This window comes from Oratosquilla oratoria, chromosome 29 (genome assembly GCF_046742065.1).
Source record: "Oratosquilla oratoria isolate Oo_2021 chromosome 29, ASM4674206v1, whole genome shotgun sequence".
NCBI lineage: Eukaryota > Metazoa > Arthropoda > Malacostraca > Stomatopoda > Squillidae > Oratosquilla > Oratosquilla oratoria.
The window spans coordinates 23,991,808-24,006,843 of record NC_134805.1 but is presented as its reverse complement, the minus strand read 5'-3'; the positions used below and the strand labels follow the sequence as shown (position 1 = coordinate 24,006,843).

At 38.3% G+C, this 15,036-nt stretch overlaps 1 protein-coding gene across 1 annotated transcript in view; it reads left to right on the top strand.

The window, feature by feature from the left end:
• The first annotated feature begins 129 nt into the window (after window positions 1–129).
• Window positions 130–15,036, top strand: part of LOC143040670 (ADAM 17-like protease) — a 33,176-nt gene continuing 18,269 nt past the window's right edge. The window contains exons 1-7 of the mRNA XM_076211937.1: window positions 130–317; window positions 5,479–5,632; window positions 6,408–6,508; window positions 7,122–7,243; window positions 9,523–9,667; window positions 10,050–10,246; window positions 10,436–10,630. Of these exons, the coding sequence (XP_076068052.1) occupies window positions 242–317; window positions 5,479–5,632; window positions 6,408–6,508; window positions 7,122–7,243; window positions 9,523–9,667; window positions 10,050–10,246; window positions 10,436–10,630 (990 nt within the window). The 5' untranslated portion in view covers window positions 130–241. The remainder of the gene's footprint in view (window positions 318–5,478; window positions 5,633–6,407; window positions 6,509–7,121; window positions 7,244–9,522; window positions 9,668–10,049; window positions 10,247–10,435; window positions 10,631–15,036) is intronic.

The window sequence follows — 15,036 nt, the reverse complement described above, 5'->3', positions numbered from 1 at the left end:
TAATATTATATATCGTAATGTACATTACTAAAATTGGTAGTACAACTACATTATTCTCATATTTCTACCATATACATCAATTTGTTTTTCGATACGACTGCAGCAAAATATTAAAGCGACAACAATAACAAACGGATACGGTATGCAAGGCAGTGGATATTGTCAGTGTATAGGCGGTCGATTGAAGTTTTTATTTTAACGAGTATTCCAAAGAATCCAAAACCTAAGGAATAAGCTGGAGATGTTGGCAATTAAACTTAGTGCCCTGGTTCTGCTGTCTTATGCTCAATTTTCTCATGAACTAGACTTAACAGGAGGTAAGTTATGAGGCTTGGGTGGCTGATGATAAGACCACTCTTACTCTACGTTCTCCCTACTACACTGATTTTTGCATATCGGTAGACTGTTGTTATTGCTTTATATCTACAGTTCGTTTTGCAGACTTGTCTAGATGTTAGTGCTGTGTCTAGGACCCAGTTTTACTACAAAAATATGTAGTTTATTCTTAGTGGTATGAACCATGGTGTAGTATGTTGGGTGTTGCTGATCATACTGATACTGTTGGACGTCAGTCCACTATATGAAGATAAAAAATTAAAAATTATGAAAAAAAATTGAAAACCTGCAGAAAAATAGTTTCAAGTGTTGGCAACATCTCAAAGATTTAAACTAATACGACAATTGTTAATGAATAATTATAATTTTTGTGATTTTAGTATAAATATCACATGTTGGCAACTGGCATCAGATGATGAAAACACAACAATGTATCTTACTTGTCTTACTTGTCATAGCTTTAGATGGATACATCACGGCCAGTTTGGGGACATGCCACTTCCACACCTCTGCCCAATCTTCTTGTATTGGAGTTGGTCCACAATGCTGTTGGATACAGTTCCCCTTGAGGTTGGGCCATGTGGGACTGGAAGCTTGTCTAGTATGTTGGATAACAACATGTCCAGCCTCCTCTTGAAAAATTCAGTACCGATACCTGACATGTCTCAGATATTTCTCAGGAGACAGTTGAAAAGTATAGGGTCAATACTGTTGAAGCTCTGCCTGGATTATTGTGATCCAATGAGGGCCACTTATCAATGACCTACAGTAGGTTCTACCAAACCTGGGGTGGTATTGGCCTTTGATGCCCTCCCCTTCATTTTGTGATGGGTTTGGTGCAGTGCCTGCGAGGATTTTCCAGGTATAGATGATACTATATCATTCCCATTGTCTTTGTAGGGAATACAACCTGAGGTGTTTCAGCTGCTCCCAATAGTTCAAGGAGTCCCTGTCTAGGTTCCTTGTGAAGAACCTTAGTGCCTGCTCCAGTTCCTGTATCTCCTTTACTTTGTGGGGAGACAAAAACTGACAATTGTACTCCATTTTTGACATTACAAGGGTCTTCTACAGGGGGATGAGGTGTTCTTATTTTCAGGTCCTGAATGTGTGAAGGATCCAGGTGCTTATTTTTCTTGCCACCTTGGTAGTGAGGTTTATGTGTGCCTCAAAGCTGCAGTCATTATTGACCATAACTCCAAGGTCCCTGAGCATTTCCTTTTCCTCTATTTTATCTTTGCCCACTGTGTAGTTGTATTCCTTCAGGTGTTCATTTGTGCTGTATTTTATTACATATTATTTTTACTTGCCCAATACATTGTCTCCAGGTCACTCTGTAATTTCATTAGATCCTCCCTTACCCTCAATCTTGAAATTCTGGTGTTATCAACGAATGACAAGACTTTGGATGAGGTTACCTTTAGACCAATGTCATCTATCTTTATCAGAAATAAAAGTGGTCCTAGCACTGAACCTTGAGATACCCTACTGATCACTGATGATTTTCTCGACCTTGTGCCTTCGACAACCACTGTTTGAGATAAAAAGGTTGTTAGGAATCACATTGGTCCACTATTATCTGCTGACGGTCAACTTGAATATTCAAATGAAGGAATGTGTAATCTCTTAAACAATTATTTTAGCTCGGTATTCGTAAACGAAACACCTCAAAGTGAATTCCAAACTGAAACCTGTGAAAAGTCTGGGGTAAACTTACTCACTACGGTAAATATAACAAAAGAAACAATTAAAAGGTGTATAGACAAACTCAAAGTTAATAAAACACCAGGGCCTGACGGTTGGCATCCAAGAATCTTAAAGGAAATGAAAAATGAGATTGTTGTTCCATTAGAAATTATTTTCAAGAAATCCATCATATCCGGAGATGTCCCAAGAGAATGGAAGCTAGCTAACGTTACTCCCATATTCAAAAAAGGTGACAAAAAGAAACCAAATAACTATAGACCTATTAGTTTGACTTCGATCGTAGGAAAAATAATGGAAACTATCATCAGAGATGCTATCGAATATCATTTAGAAAGTAACCGTTTGATAAATGATAGCCAACATGGTTTCAGACGGAAACGTTCTTGCGTGACTAACTTACTCGAATTCTACAACACAGTTGTCTCGAATTATGACAAAAGAAACAATATAGATTTAATATATCTAGACTTTGCAAAAGCTTTTGATACCGTCCCACACGAAAGACTACTTACTAAATTAGCTTTGCATGGAATAAGTGGTAGCCTATTAGGTTGGACTAGTAATTGGTTGAAAGGTCGAAAACAGAGAGTTGTTTTAAATGGAAAAACTTCTGGATGGAAAAGTGTTGCAAGTGGAGTTCCTCAGGGTTCCGTTCTTGGGCCACTTCTATTCATAGTATATATAAATGATATAGACCATGGACTAAAATCTACTGTTTCCAAATTTGCTGATGATACAAAACTGTGCGGAGTGGCAAATGATCACTCAAACCAATTAGATATTCAAGAAGATTTAGATCAATTACAGCAATGGTCTGAAAAGTGGCTAATGAAATTTAACACAAGTAAATGCAAGGTAATGCACATAGGTAAAAATAACAGCAAGTACGATTACAAGTTATTTGGAAATTCGTTAACAAAAGTGGATAGTGAAAAAGATCTCGGCGTAATTATCAGTAACGACCTCAAATCATCCAAGCAGTGTATTTCAGCCTCTGAGAAAGCAAATAAGATTCTGGGATTGATTGCGCGATCTTTTGATTTCAAAAGTCCATCACTCATTAACAAGCTATATAAATCGTTAGTTCGTCCACATTTGGAATATGCTGTTTCCGTATGGTCACCGAATCTCATTAAAGACATTGACAGACTGGAAAAAGTACAACGGCGAGCCACAAAACTGATTCCAAATATCAAAAATAAATCATACGAAAATCGACTTAAGCACATGAATCTGTTTTCCCTAAAAAAGCGTAGACTCAGAGGTGACTTGATACAGGTCTTTAAGATTTTAAAGGGAATTGACAACATCAAAAGTGACCAAATTTTCACATTGAATGAGAATCAGACAAGAAACAATGGTCTCAAACTGTCCGGAAATAGATTCAATTTGGAAGTAGGTAGAAACAACTTTGCCAACCGTGTAGTTAATGAATGGAATAAACTTCCTGCACAGGTAGTGCAATGTAGTTCAGTTCGAAGCTTTAAGAATCATTTAGATAAATACCTAAGTAAGATGCTGTAATTATTATAATTTATGTTATATTATTTGTTTTTGTTTTGTTATAATTTGTCTGTCTGATTTTAATTTATTATTAGTTATATGTCAATTTATTATCATTTACTATTTACCTGTTTGTTTGTTATTCAACTATACCAATGCATTTATTTATGTATTTTAATTGTTATTTACATTGTCATAGTTTTAATTTATTATTAATATGATTTTTTTTTTTTTTTTTTTTTTTTTTTTTTTTTTTCGCATCCGACCTAGATATGGATCAAAAGGTCTCCTGTCGGCATGCTTTGCCTTTGTAATCCTTTGTAATCCTTTGTTTTCTATTACTTAGGAATTCACTTATCCAGATCCCTATTGTACCAGTGATTCCTGTATTTTTCAGTTTGTGTAGAAGTACTCCTTGATCCACTTCATCAGATGTTTTTGGAAAGTCTAGGTAGACTACATCCACATTTCTCCCCTTGCTCACATCATTCACTATGTTTGTGTGGTGGCCAAGGAGTTGTGAGATACATAACCTCCCCTTTCGGAACATGTGCTGCCTGGGATTTAACTGGTCAGTGCCCTTCAGAAATTTCACCAGCTACTTTCAGACAGCCAAATTTGGTGCTATGTCATTGATTGCTGCTATTATATCTGCAGTTGTTAGTGCAACTGACAAAAGCATGTGTGTTCCCCCTTGAGGTTCTTCAAAGAATGAAGATGGGTTATTAATTTTCTTCTCATCTGGTGGGCTGAATATACTTTTGTACTGGTGCTTAAGCATGTTGGCAACTGGAGAACTGGGAAACCAACCGTAGGAAATCTGGTTGGTATGTATGAGAGTGGCCAATGAAACCAAATCAACAATGCAAAATACTGTATTAATCACAGTGTGACAAAGCAAGACAAAAACAAGCGTGCGTTCGCTTCGTAAGCAGAACCAAGACTGATTCCAATGCCAAGCCATGCCACCAGGCTCAGACTTGGCAGGAAAAACATACACGCTTAAATGAACACTTGGTTCTCACAATAACATATTAAATATACAATAATAGATAAACAGTATTACAAATATGTATGTACAACACACAAGGAATATTATATATCACTATTACAGATTCTCCATTGTCTTTCATGAGTGGGCCCATGGTGTATGTAGGTTTGAGTTTCTTTTTAATGAAGGAATAGAAAAATTTGCAGTTCTTTTCAGTGTTTGCTATGCTCTTGATTCTTCCCAATTCCTTTGCTCTTTGTGTGATAGGATGAGCTTTCTTTCAATATTCTCAAGATCCATTTTGAGTTTGATGATGCTGTGTGGGTGTGATGTTGTAGTAAGCTTTGCTCTTATCTTGGATCTCTGCGTCATTAAGGTTCTCCTGTACCGAGGGATCTGTTTATGTGGCCTATTGTTCTTTGAAATTCTGTAGGGTATATTGTTCATGCATACTTCCAAGCATCTCATCATGAAGGTGTCCAGAGATTCTTATGTGTTTTTATCTCTGAAAAGTGTCATCTCTTTTACTGATATAAGCCACAGACATGGAAGGAGAATTCAGTTTTCAAAATAAGTATACAGAACAGGCAAGCCTTGTGATACAATCATGTTGTTTTCCTGTAACAGCAGTTTAGGGAATGTATGTATAAATTAAAATTTGTGCTTGGCAATGGTAAAGAAAAATACATTTACAAAAATTGGTTGATCAAGTAGAATTTTTTTTTATTGAAACTATAAGATCGTGTGGGTAAGGAAACTGTATAGTATGCAATTGTACGAGTATTGAAACATTGTTTAAAGAAGGATCAGGTATTAGGTTTTCCTGTATATGAATTTGTGTTATTAGTGTATTGAAATAGGAAGTTTGAAGGTCATGTTCAGGGTGGACACCACATAAATTTTATGACAAAATTTTATCCATGTTTTTTATCACCATTTTCCAGGGCTTTTCAAGTCTACAGCTTCTCACCCAAACTTGAAATATTATGAAACAATACCTTCTGCTGCCTTCAACCACCATGTGGTGAAAAGGGGGGTCAAGGAGAGTAACCATCCCCTCAACAAGATCAAGGAAGTCTCTTTCAGTGCTCTTGGAAGGTAGAGAAAGATTAAGGATGTCTGGTCTTGTCATTTATATTCTCAAGTTCATTATAGTCTCCTTAAATTTCCAATTACTGTGTTTACAAATTTTGTTTCATTTAACTTGTTATCACGGTGGGATATCCTGTATAAATAGAGAATTTTATAACTGAGACACAAATTGTTTCATATAGTTAATGGAATAGATTCATTAGACTGGACTGAAGGAGAAGTATACCTCAGTGTTAACATAAGTGATGGCTCAGTTTTCACTGACACTAAATCTACAGCCCCATACTGGTTGGCACTTATTTTTTAACCCATCCAAAGATCTACCTGGAAAAAAAGAATGGGATTTTGTTTGTATTGTAGTGGTGTGGGGCTGTTTCTATTTCACTGTCTTGTGACAGTAGGGGGGTTAATAGTCTTTGGGTGCCAGTTCTTGTGAAAAGGTGGAGAAAATGCAGTCAAGGTTGATAGATATTTTGGACCTGATCTAGAAACTGAGTGCCAGTTCCTTTAGCTACATGTAGGTGAGGGAGTTGGCAGGTTGCAAAGACAAATAGCAGAGATTGATATCCCTGACATCTATCCCATAACATTGCCACTTGTAAATACCTGTCATTGGTATTGAAGCCAGTAGTTATGTCACCCTTTTATGTTTTAATGTTGTGGTATTTGTGTATTGGTTGTCCTCTGATTATTGTGTATGAAATGAATTAGAGCAATGTGTCTGTATCTGACATTGTGAATATTCAAAATGTACTTGAATACCATTTATTTCTTTTGCCAGAGATTTCCGTTTGATTTTAAATCCTCGTAAAGGCCTCCTTGACCCACAGTTCAAAGCCTATGCTGTTGATGGGGCTGGAAATGAAAAACTTATCAGAGTTGGTAAGTTTGATTATATTTTTATTAACCACTTTGACTCCATTGTTGTTGTCGGATAATCCATAATGTCAGTGAATTATGGCACAAGATTTCTGAAGGAAACCAGTCACCTTCTTCGGATCCTATCAGAGTCCCCTACCCAGATATATTATGTTCATATCTGTGCTTAAAGTGCTGTACAGTAAGACATGACTGACACAAGTTACTTGCATTAATTGGGAACAGAGGGGTTAAGACATTTTCATGTAACCCTTTTGACTGAAGGGTATAGCCCTTTCACTGCACTTGATTACATATTCTAGCAGCTCTCACAATTTTATTCAGCTGAGGAGACCCCTCAGGCAGTCTTGATGAGCCCATCTACTGTTTTTGATGACTTGTGTATTGTTTCTGCCTTCACTCAGTTGAAGGAGAATCCTTTATCAGTCAAAGAATTCAGATTACTAGCATATTGTTGACACAATATCTATAGAGGTTAAGGGTATTTAATAAATAGGTATAATTAATTATCTTACATTGGAGATATTGATTTGTTAGTTATTTGTCTAAAGCAGGTAGGTTGTTAATGACAGTAAAAAGGAAAGATATATATACTAAGGTTTTCATTTTCTGAAAGACCATGAGAACTTCTATGAGGGAAGAGTGTTTGGTGAGAAGAAGTCAGAAGTTACTGCACATCTGGAGGATGGTGTTATGACAGCTACAATCCACACACCAGATGACACGTATCATGTCGAGGTAGGCTAACATCATCTTTTTACTTGGGAAACTGTAATGTTATAACGCATTTGTAAATATGCACTTAAAACCCACTATTGGAGAAATAGTATCAGAAGTACAGGAGATCTGTATATTTCGACTACTATCTGTGTCTTGCGACACTGCTTCTGGCCCAGGGCAGTGGACAAGGTGTGCAGGGATGACCCGTCATTCAGGAGGTGCTAAGATAAGAGGGAGGGTGGGGGTGTGTGGAATGTATTCAGGGATGGAATGGGTGGGAATGATTTTATGCCTTTTTCTTTTTGGCTACCCCCCTTGTAAGGGGGAAAAAGCCTTGGTATATGTATGTATACTATCTGCTGAAGAGTACTACAGATAGTAGTCGAAATATACAGATCTCCTGTACTTCTGATATTATTTCTCCGATATAGGTTTTAAGTGTATATCTTTTTACTTGCTCTGATTTTAATCCACTAACTTTCAGGGATGTCTAAGATATTGTTTTCAGTTCCAAGGTTATTATTGTAAGGTGATATACCATATATTTTTTATGTTTCCATTTCCTTCCCATGAATTACTGCATATAATCTGCTCGTGTCAATACCTGAGACCATATTAAGTTATAGAAATTATAGATGGGTATAGATGGTTAGATTGATATTTTAGATTCTTAATTTTTTCCTCTTTGTCAGTTTCTCATAATTTTGTTAAGTAGGCCATTTAGCATGAAAGTAATTGTTAGAAAGACATATCAGTATATAAAAATGGATAGATAAGTGCATCTTATTATTTTGCTGCTGGCAGGTATAATACAAATTGATTATAATGTAAACAAAAATGCTTTCAAGTGAAAAGTAATTTGTAAGGAAAGAGCTCAAGAAAGTGCAAGGTATTCATTAAAACTTAGGAAAGAAAAAGACTGCATTGAAAGTTAGGGAAATAATAGTAATAATTTCCACAAATTCCACTAATTGGAAAACACAGCCTCACAATGGCTGGCAACAGTCCTCTGTCAGATCTCTAAATAAAGAAACTTTGGACTGTTTTCTCTGTAGTAATAGTGTGGGACTTTTTCTATGTCACCAGCTGAACATAGTAGGGAGAGAAGAGCAGTCACTGGTTGTCTGCTGTCCAAGTGTGAAAAAGTATAAGAGCTACAGTTGAAGTTTATAGAGGGAAATTTTGGGCCAAATCTGGAGACTGGATTTATGCTCCTCAGTGCTACACCTCATGGAAGCATGGGGTTTGTGGGTTTTGAAAATGGGTAGCTACACTGACCACCATGCAGGACCACCACAAACAGGTACCTGTCATTGGTCACTATCTATCTATCTACATACAAAAGGTTTTTCCCTCTGAAAAGAGAGGTAGCCAAGCCAAAAGGCATGTACCCACTCCCACCCATTCCATCCCCATCCACCACCCTTTCTTTCCTCTTATCTTAGCTCCTAATGGATGATAGGTCATCCTTGTATCCCACCCACAGAAGCAATACAGCAAGACACAGTACATTCGCAGCAAGGCTACTTCATTTAATCGGTGACCCCCTCCCATCTCCATCACCTTGTGCAGAAAAAAGAGAAGATGGGGAGAAATCCCTTCGGGCTGCATCAAAGTATCATTTACACATAACCACTCAACCCCCTACCCCCCCCAAGTCAAGAAGTCATTGGTCCCAACTGGAGGGAAATGTTGATAAAATATCATAGTAAACAACGCATCAATTTTATCATAATAGATAAAAGTGATCAATAGATAGAAGTACATACATACCAAGAGGCCTTTTTCTCCCATATAAGTGGATGGGCAAGTCAAATTTTACACTCATCCAAAACCCGTTCATTGGCTCTCACATACCTATATTAAGGTATTAGTGACATTGATACATGCATTCAATACTTGGGGGACTGCTTTATGGCACTTCTACAGACTACTGTCTATTTTAGAGTAAATTCTTTAGTCACAAAAGAATGGTGAGACTTTGATGTTATGCTTATGCTGAACCACCTTTCTGTTGTCCTCTTGAACCTATTTATTACTACTTTGAAGACACCACCTCTTCTTTTTCTTATCCCCCTGTAGTGGTGGTGGGGTTATGTGAGAAGAATGCCTCCACCATATTCTGATACAAGTTTGTCCTAGCAGGCAGCTAATTGGGGCAAAGTGAGCATGTGAAGAATCCCCAGCTGTGTATTTTTCTCTTGCAAAATGTCAAAAGGGAAATAAATTAACTTATTACAGGGGTTTCCAGTTTTGAAACTATTAACAACTTTTCAATTCTTTGTTACACCAATCAGCCATCATGGCGCCACATACCAGACACAGATGATGAAACCATGATTGTATATAGAGGCTCTGATGTGAAGCATAGTTGGGAAGGATATCATGGTGGCAATGGTCCAAGAATGTGTGATTATGTGAAAGAGGGAAATGAAACAACAGGTAAGATTTCATATTAGGCACTTTGTTTTTTAAGTAAAGTTGTGTGTACTGATGTGTATATATGTGCTATTGGAATGAAACTCTTTTCTGAGGTGGATATAGACAAGTGAAAATTTAAGTATATTTTTACATTGTAGAAGTACTTTGCAAATGAAAGCATGAAGTATGTTTTGCTCATAATTCCCAACATATTTCTTTAATATATTTTACCATCATTTTTTCATCTATTCATTCTCCCTCTATGCACTCCTATCATTTGTATTCCACATGTATCTAAAGGCCCCTTCACGCCATCCACTTCTGCTAGGAGTAAGAAAATATAATTATTTTTTGCAGTATTTTTTGTAATTCATGGTTGACATAGTATCTTTCTCCTCTGTAGACGCACCAGACACTGAAGATTACAAAATTGAAACAGATGGTATGGATCCTGAAATAAAAATTCGTGTGAAGAGGCAGCAAGCAGAAGCTTATAACTTTAATGGAGAAAGAACTCGTTGCCCGCTGTTACTAGTTGCTGATTACCGGTTCTTTCGGGAGATGGGCGGCGGAAACTACAAGGCTACTGTGAACTATTTGGTATGAGGAGGCAAAAAACCTGGTCTCTCGTAGAACTAAATTTATTCAGTATATATCCTATACACTTTCAATACATTGTTATTGATCTAGTCACTTAATACTTGGTTTATAAATTTCCTGATATATTATCTACAATTTTATTCTTATTTTTATTTTGCTTCATTCTCACTTCATGTATCCTATGTTCAGATCAGCTTAATTGATCGTGTGGACAAGATATACGAAAACACAGTGTGGCAAGACTTGACAGAAAATGATGGTTTCACTGGAATGGGGTTTGTCATAAAAAAGATCTTAGTTCACCAGGAATGGACACCGGTTTCCACCAACCAAGTGCATTACAACATGGAACGAGGATCTTGGGATGTTCGCAATCTCCTTGAGGTGTGTTGAAAATTTCTTTACTGAACTCTTATTCTCTGTTTACCTATTTGACATACCAAGAGCTTCTTTCCTATTATAAGGAAGGGAGCCAAGTCAAAGGCATGCACAATACAAGAATTTAAGACAAACTTGATCTTACGAGATACAAAAACGGGTCATCACGGGCATAGCTCCCCTTCCCGTATAATACAACTAGGTAAATACAACTAAGTAAATACACATTCCACTCCCATCCACCACCCTTGTTTTCTCTTATCTTAGTTCCTTTTGTATGAAAAGTCTTCATTGTCTCATGTCCACATATATATATAAATATATACCAAGGGCTTCCCCCCCTTACAAGGGGGGTAGCCAAAAGCCAAAGTCAAAAGGAATAAATCCATTCCCACCCATTTATCCCCACCCACTCCACTCCCATTCATCACCCCTCCCTCCATTCCTCTTTTCTTGGCTCATCATCCCTGCATCTCACTCACTGCCGTGGGTCAGAAGCAATGTAGCAAGGCACAGCACATCCACAGTGAGGCTGCTTCATTTAATTGGCAACCCCCCTTTCTGCCCCCTCATACAGAAAAAGAAAAGACTGGGGGAAATCCCTTTGGGCTGCATCAAAATATCATTCACACATAACCCCCCCCCATCCCCCACCCAATCCCTTCCATACATCACAGCATCATCTACAAATAACCATTCTCCATTCACCCCTATCTTCTGTCTTATTCCTTCCTTCCTCAACAGACATTCCCTTCTTTCCCAGTGCCCCTTTTACAACTGGCTTATCTCCCACTTTTCTCCATTTTCTTTAACCTTCTCCAATCCCTGGCCCATTACCCTTACATTTACCTCTTGCACCACCCCATTCATGTATAAATTGAACAGCCAAGGCAACATAATGCATCCCTGGTGAAGTCCCACCTTTAACTCAAACCACTCACTCTCCATTTCTAATTCTAACACAGGATTTACTACTCTCATAAAAACTCTTGACTGCTCTTAACAGCTTTCCTCCTATCCCATATATCTGCAATACCTCCCACAGTGCCTTCCTGTGTACCCAGTCATAAGCCTTTTTCAAATCCATAAAGGCCCAAAAAACATCCTTATCTTTTCCTAAACCTTTCCCACATATCTGCCTTACCACAAAAACCTGATCCATACAACCCACCAATTTCTCTCTCTCTCTGTCTCTCTCTCTTCTCTCTATATTTTATATATATATATATTTTTTTTTTTCTAAATAGAAATGTAGTAACACATTTGTAAATAACACACAGGAACCCACAGTCGGAGAAAGAATAAACTTCGAATAAAGAATAATCCTATATTTCGGCTATCAACTGTAGCCCTCTTCAGGAAAGTATATAAGATAGAGAACAGAGGGGACTTATAAACTACAGTAAGAAGAGATGTGGACAGTTGACCTCACTCAGGCGCGGGGCAAACTGGGGTGGCGGAGGAGGGAGGGGGTGAGGAGAGGGGAGGATGTAACGTCCGCACCAGCTTATTTACTGCTGCGCGTGAGATTATGTCAGGTGTCCACTGCCCTTTAGAAATATTAATATTAGGGCATTCCTCAATTAATGCTGATTCGACTATTTTCCTCCTGAAACCACAGTGGGACTTGAACACTAATCTGGCCTTACCCCAGTCGAAAGAATGATTCTTATTTTTGACATGAAGAAATACAGCCGAATTTTCTTGCCCATACCTAATTGACCTTTTATGTTCTGCCAATCTAGTCTTCAAGTCTCCCGGTTTGACCCAAGTAAACCAAATCACAATCTTTGCAGGGCAAACAATAAACACCAGGTGACTCAACTTCCTTCGGTTTTTGTTGAACGTTCACAATTTGCTTACGCACGGTGTTAGGATAGTGATAGGCAATAGTGAGACGTTCACGAGGAAACAATTTAGTAGAAGAACTGATGGTATTATTGAATGGAATTTTTAAAATGTCCTTAAAGGAGCGGTGAAAATTTGAGGGGACGGAAGTTTTAAAATGGTTGGCCCAAGTCTTACTGAGGGCTTGGTCCAGAAACCAAGGTGGATAAGCCAACTTCTCAAGTTGACATTTGATCACCTCAATCTCTTGGTCCAGAAATTGAGGACTGCAAATCCTGAAAGCCCTCAAGAAAAGGCCAGAGGCAACACTTTTCTTGACATTGTCAGGGTGATTGCTAAAAAAGTGGAGATAACTGCCTGAATGGGTGGGCTTACGGTATACTGTAAAGAATAAATTATCATCAGTTCTTCTTAACAAAATATCCAAGAAAGGGATTTGGTGTCCTTCTTCCCATTCAGTTGGGGCCCATTTGAAGTGTTCCATGATAAATTGAACCAATTGACCCCGAATCTTAAATTTAAAGTTGAATGGGAAGAAGGACACCAAATCCCTTTCTTGGATATTTTGTTAAGAAGAACTGATGATAATTTATTCTTTACAGTATACCGTAAGCCCACCCATTCAGGCAGTTATCTCCACTTTTTTAGCAATCACCCTGACAATGTCAAGAAAAGTGTTGCCTCTGGCCTTTTCTTGAGGGCTTTCAGGATTTGCAGTCTTCAATTTCTGGACCAAGAGATTGAGGTGATCAAATGTCAACTTGAGAAGTTGGCTTATCCACCTTGGTTTCTGGACCAAGCCCTCAGTAAGGCTAGGGCCAACCATTTTAAAACTTCCGTCCCCTCAAATTTTCACCGCTCCTTTAAGGACATTTTAAAAATTCCATTCAATAATACCATCAGTTCTTCTACTAAATTGTTTCCTCGTGAACGTCTCACTATTGCCTATCACTATCCTAACACCGTGCGTAAGCAAATTGTGAACATTCAACAAAAACCGAAGGAAGTTGAGTCACCTGGTGTTTATTGTTTGTCCTGCAAAGATTGTGATTTGGTTTACTTGGGTCAAACCGGGAGAGACTTGAAGACTAGATTGGCAGAACATAAAAGGTCAATTAGGTATGGGCAAGAAAATTCGGCTGTATTTCTTCATGTCAAAAATAAGAATCATTCTTTCGACTGGGGTAAGGCCAGATTAGTGTTCAAGTCCCACTGTGGTTTCAGGAGGAAAATAGTCGAATCAGCATTAATTGAGGAATGCCCTAATATTAATATTTCTAAAGGGCAGTGGACACCTGACATAATCTCACGCGCAGCAGTAAATAAGCTGGTGCGGACGTTACATCCTCCCCTCTCCTCACCCCCTCCCTCCTCCGCCACCCCAGTTTGCCCCGTGCCTGAGTGAGGTCAACTGTCCACATCTCTTCTTACTGTAGTTTATAAGTCCCCTCTGTTCTCTATCTTATGTACTTTCCTGAAGAGGGCTACAGTGGATAGCCGAAATATAGGATTATTCTTTATACGAAGTTTATTCTTTCTCCGACTGTGGGTTCCTGTGTGATATATATATATCTATATATATATATATATATATATATATGTATATATATATATATATATATATATATATATATATATATATATATATATATATATATAATTTAGGAAAGTCCCCTGTGGGGCTACAGGGAGAGGGATGCCTGGTCCCAATCCCCGTCCCGTTTTTCTCGCCTCTTATGATCCAAGTTGTTGTTGTCGTTCCCTAGACTGTCTGTCCGAGCAGTCCCGTCTCCCCAAGGAAGGCCACAGCCGAGACTGGGTTTTCCCACAAATCCTTTATAGAGTGTATGTTGTGTTGTTTGCGTGCATGATTGTGTATAATGCAGTCTTCCATTATGTGTTGTATGGTATGGGGTGAAGTGTTACATCCTGGGCAGCTGTTCACAACACGGTCGTCCAGCCTCCTCTGGTAGCTTAGAAGTGCTGGGTGGTGACCGCATCGCAGTCTGGCCAAGTGGACTCTGTCCTTACGTGGGAGAGAGGATTCAGAAGGGTGGATATCAGGGGGTCTGGCATGCAGCAGTGTGTTGTCTTTCAGTGTGTTAATGGAGCGGTGAGTGATATGATTATGAATATGTTTCCGGAGGCTGGTATTTGGTGGTTGTGGAGGAAGAGAAGAGAGTATATTTGTGTAATAAAGGTCTTTGGGTGTAGTTTTAATGTTTCTTGGTGTGTGTGGGTGTTCTGCTATGTAGTGTAACGGGTGTGATGTGTTTGTGGTGGCTGCAGCAAGTGTTTGTGTGCCTCTCATGTCGAGGTGTTCCTTGACTTTGAGGACTTTTGTTTCATGGTGTAAATGGTCTGTAGGTGATGTATTTGTGCAGCCTGTAATTGTTTTTAGGGCTTTGTTTTGTATGATTTGAAGGGTGTTGTGGTGTGTCTCACTGAGATTAGGAGCCCATGCAGGACTCGCATAATTCATCACTGAGCGTATACATTGTTTGTATATTGTTATATTAGTTTCTTTGTTTTGTCCAAATGTTGTTCCAGTGATTGACTTAAGT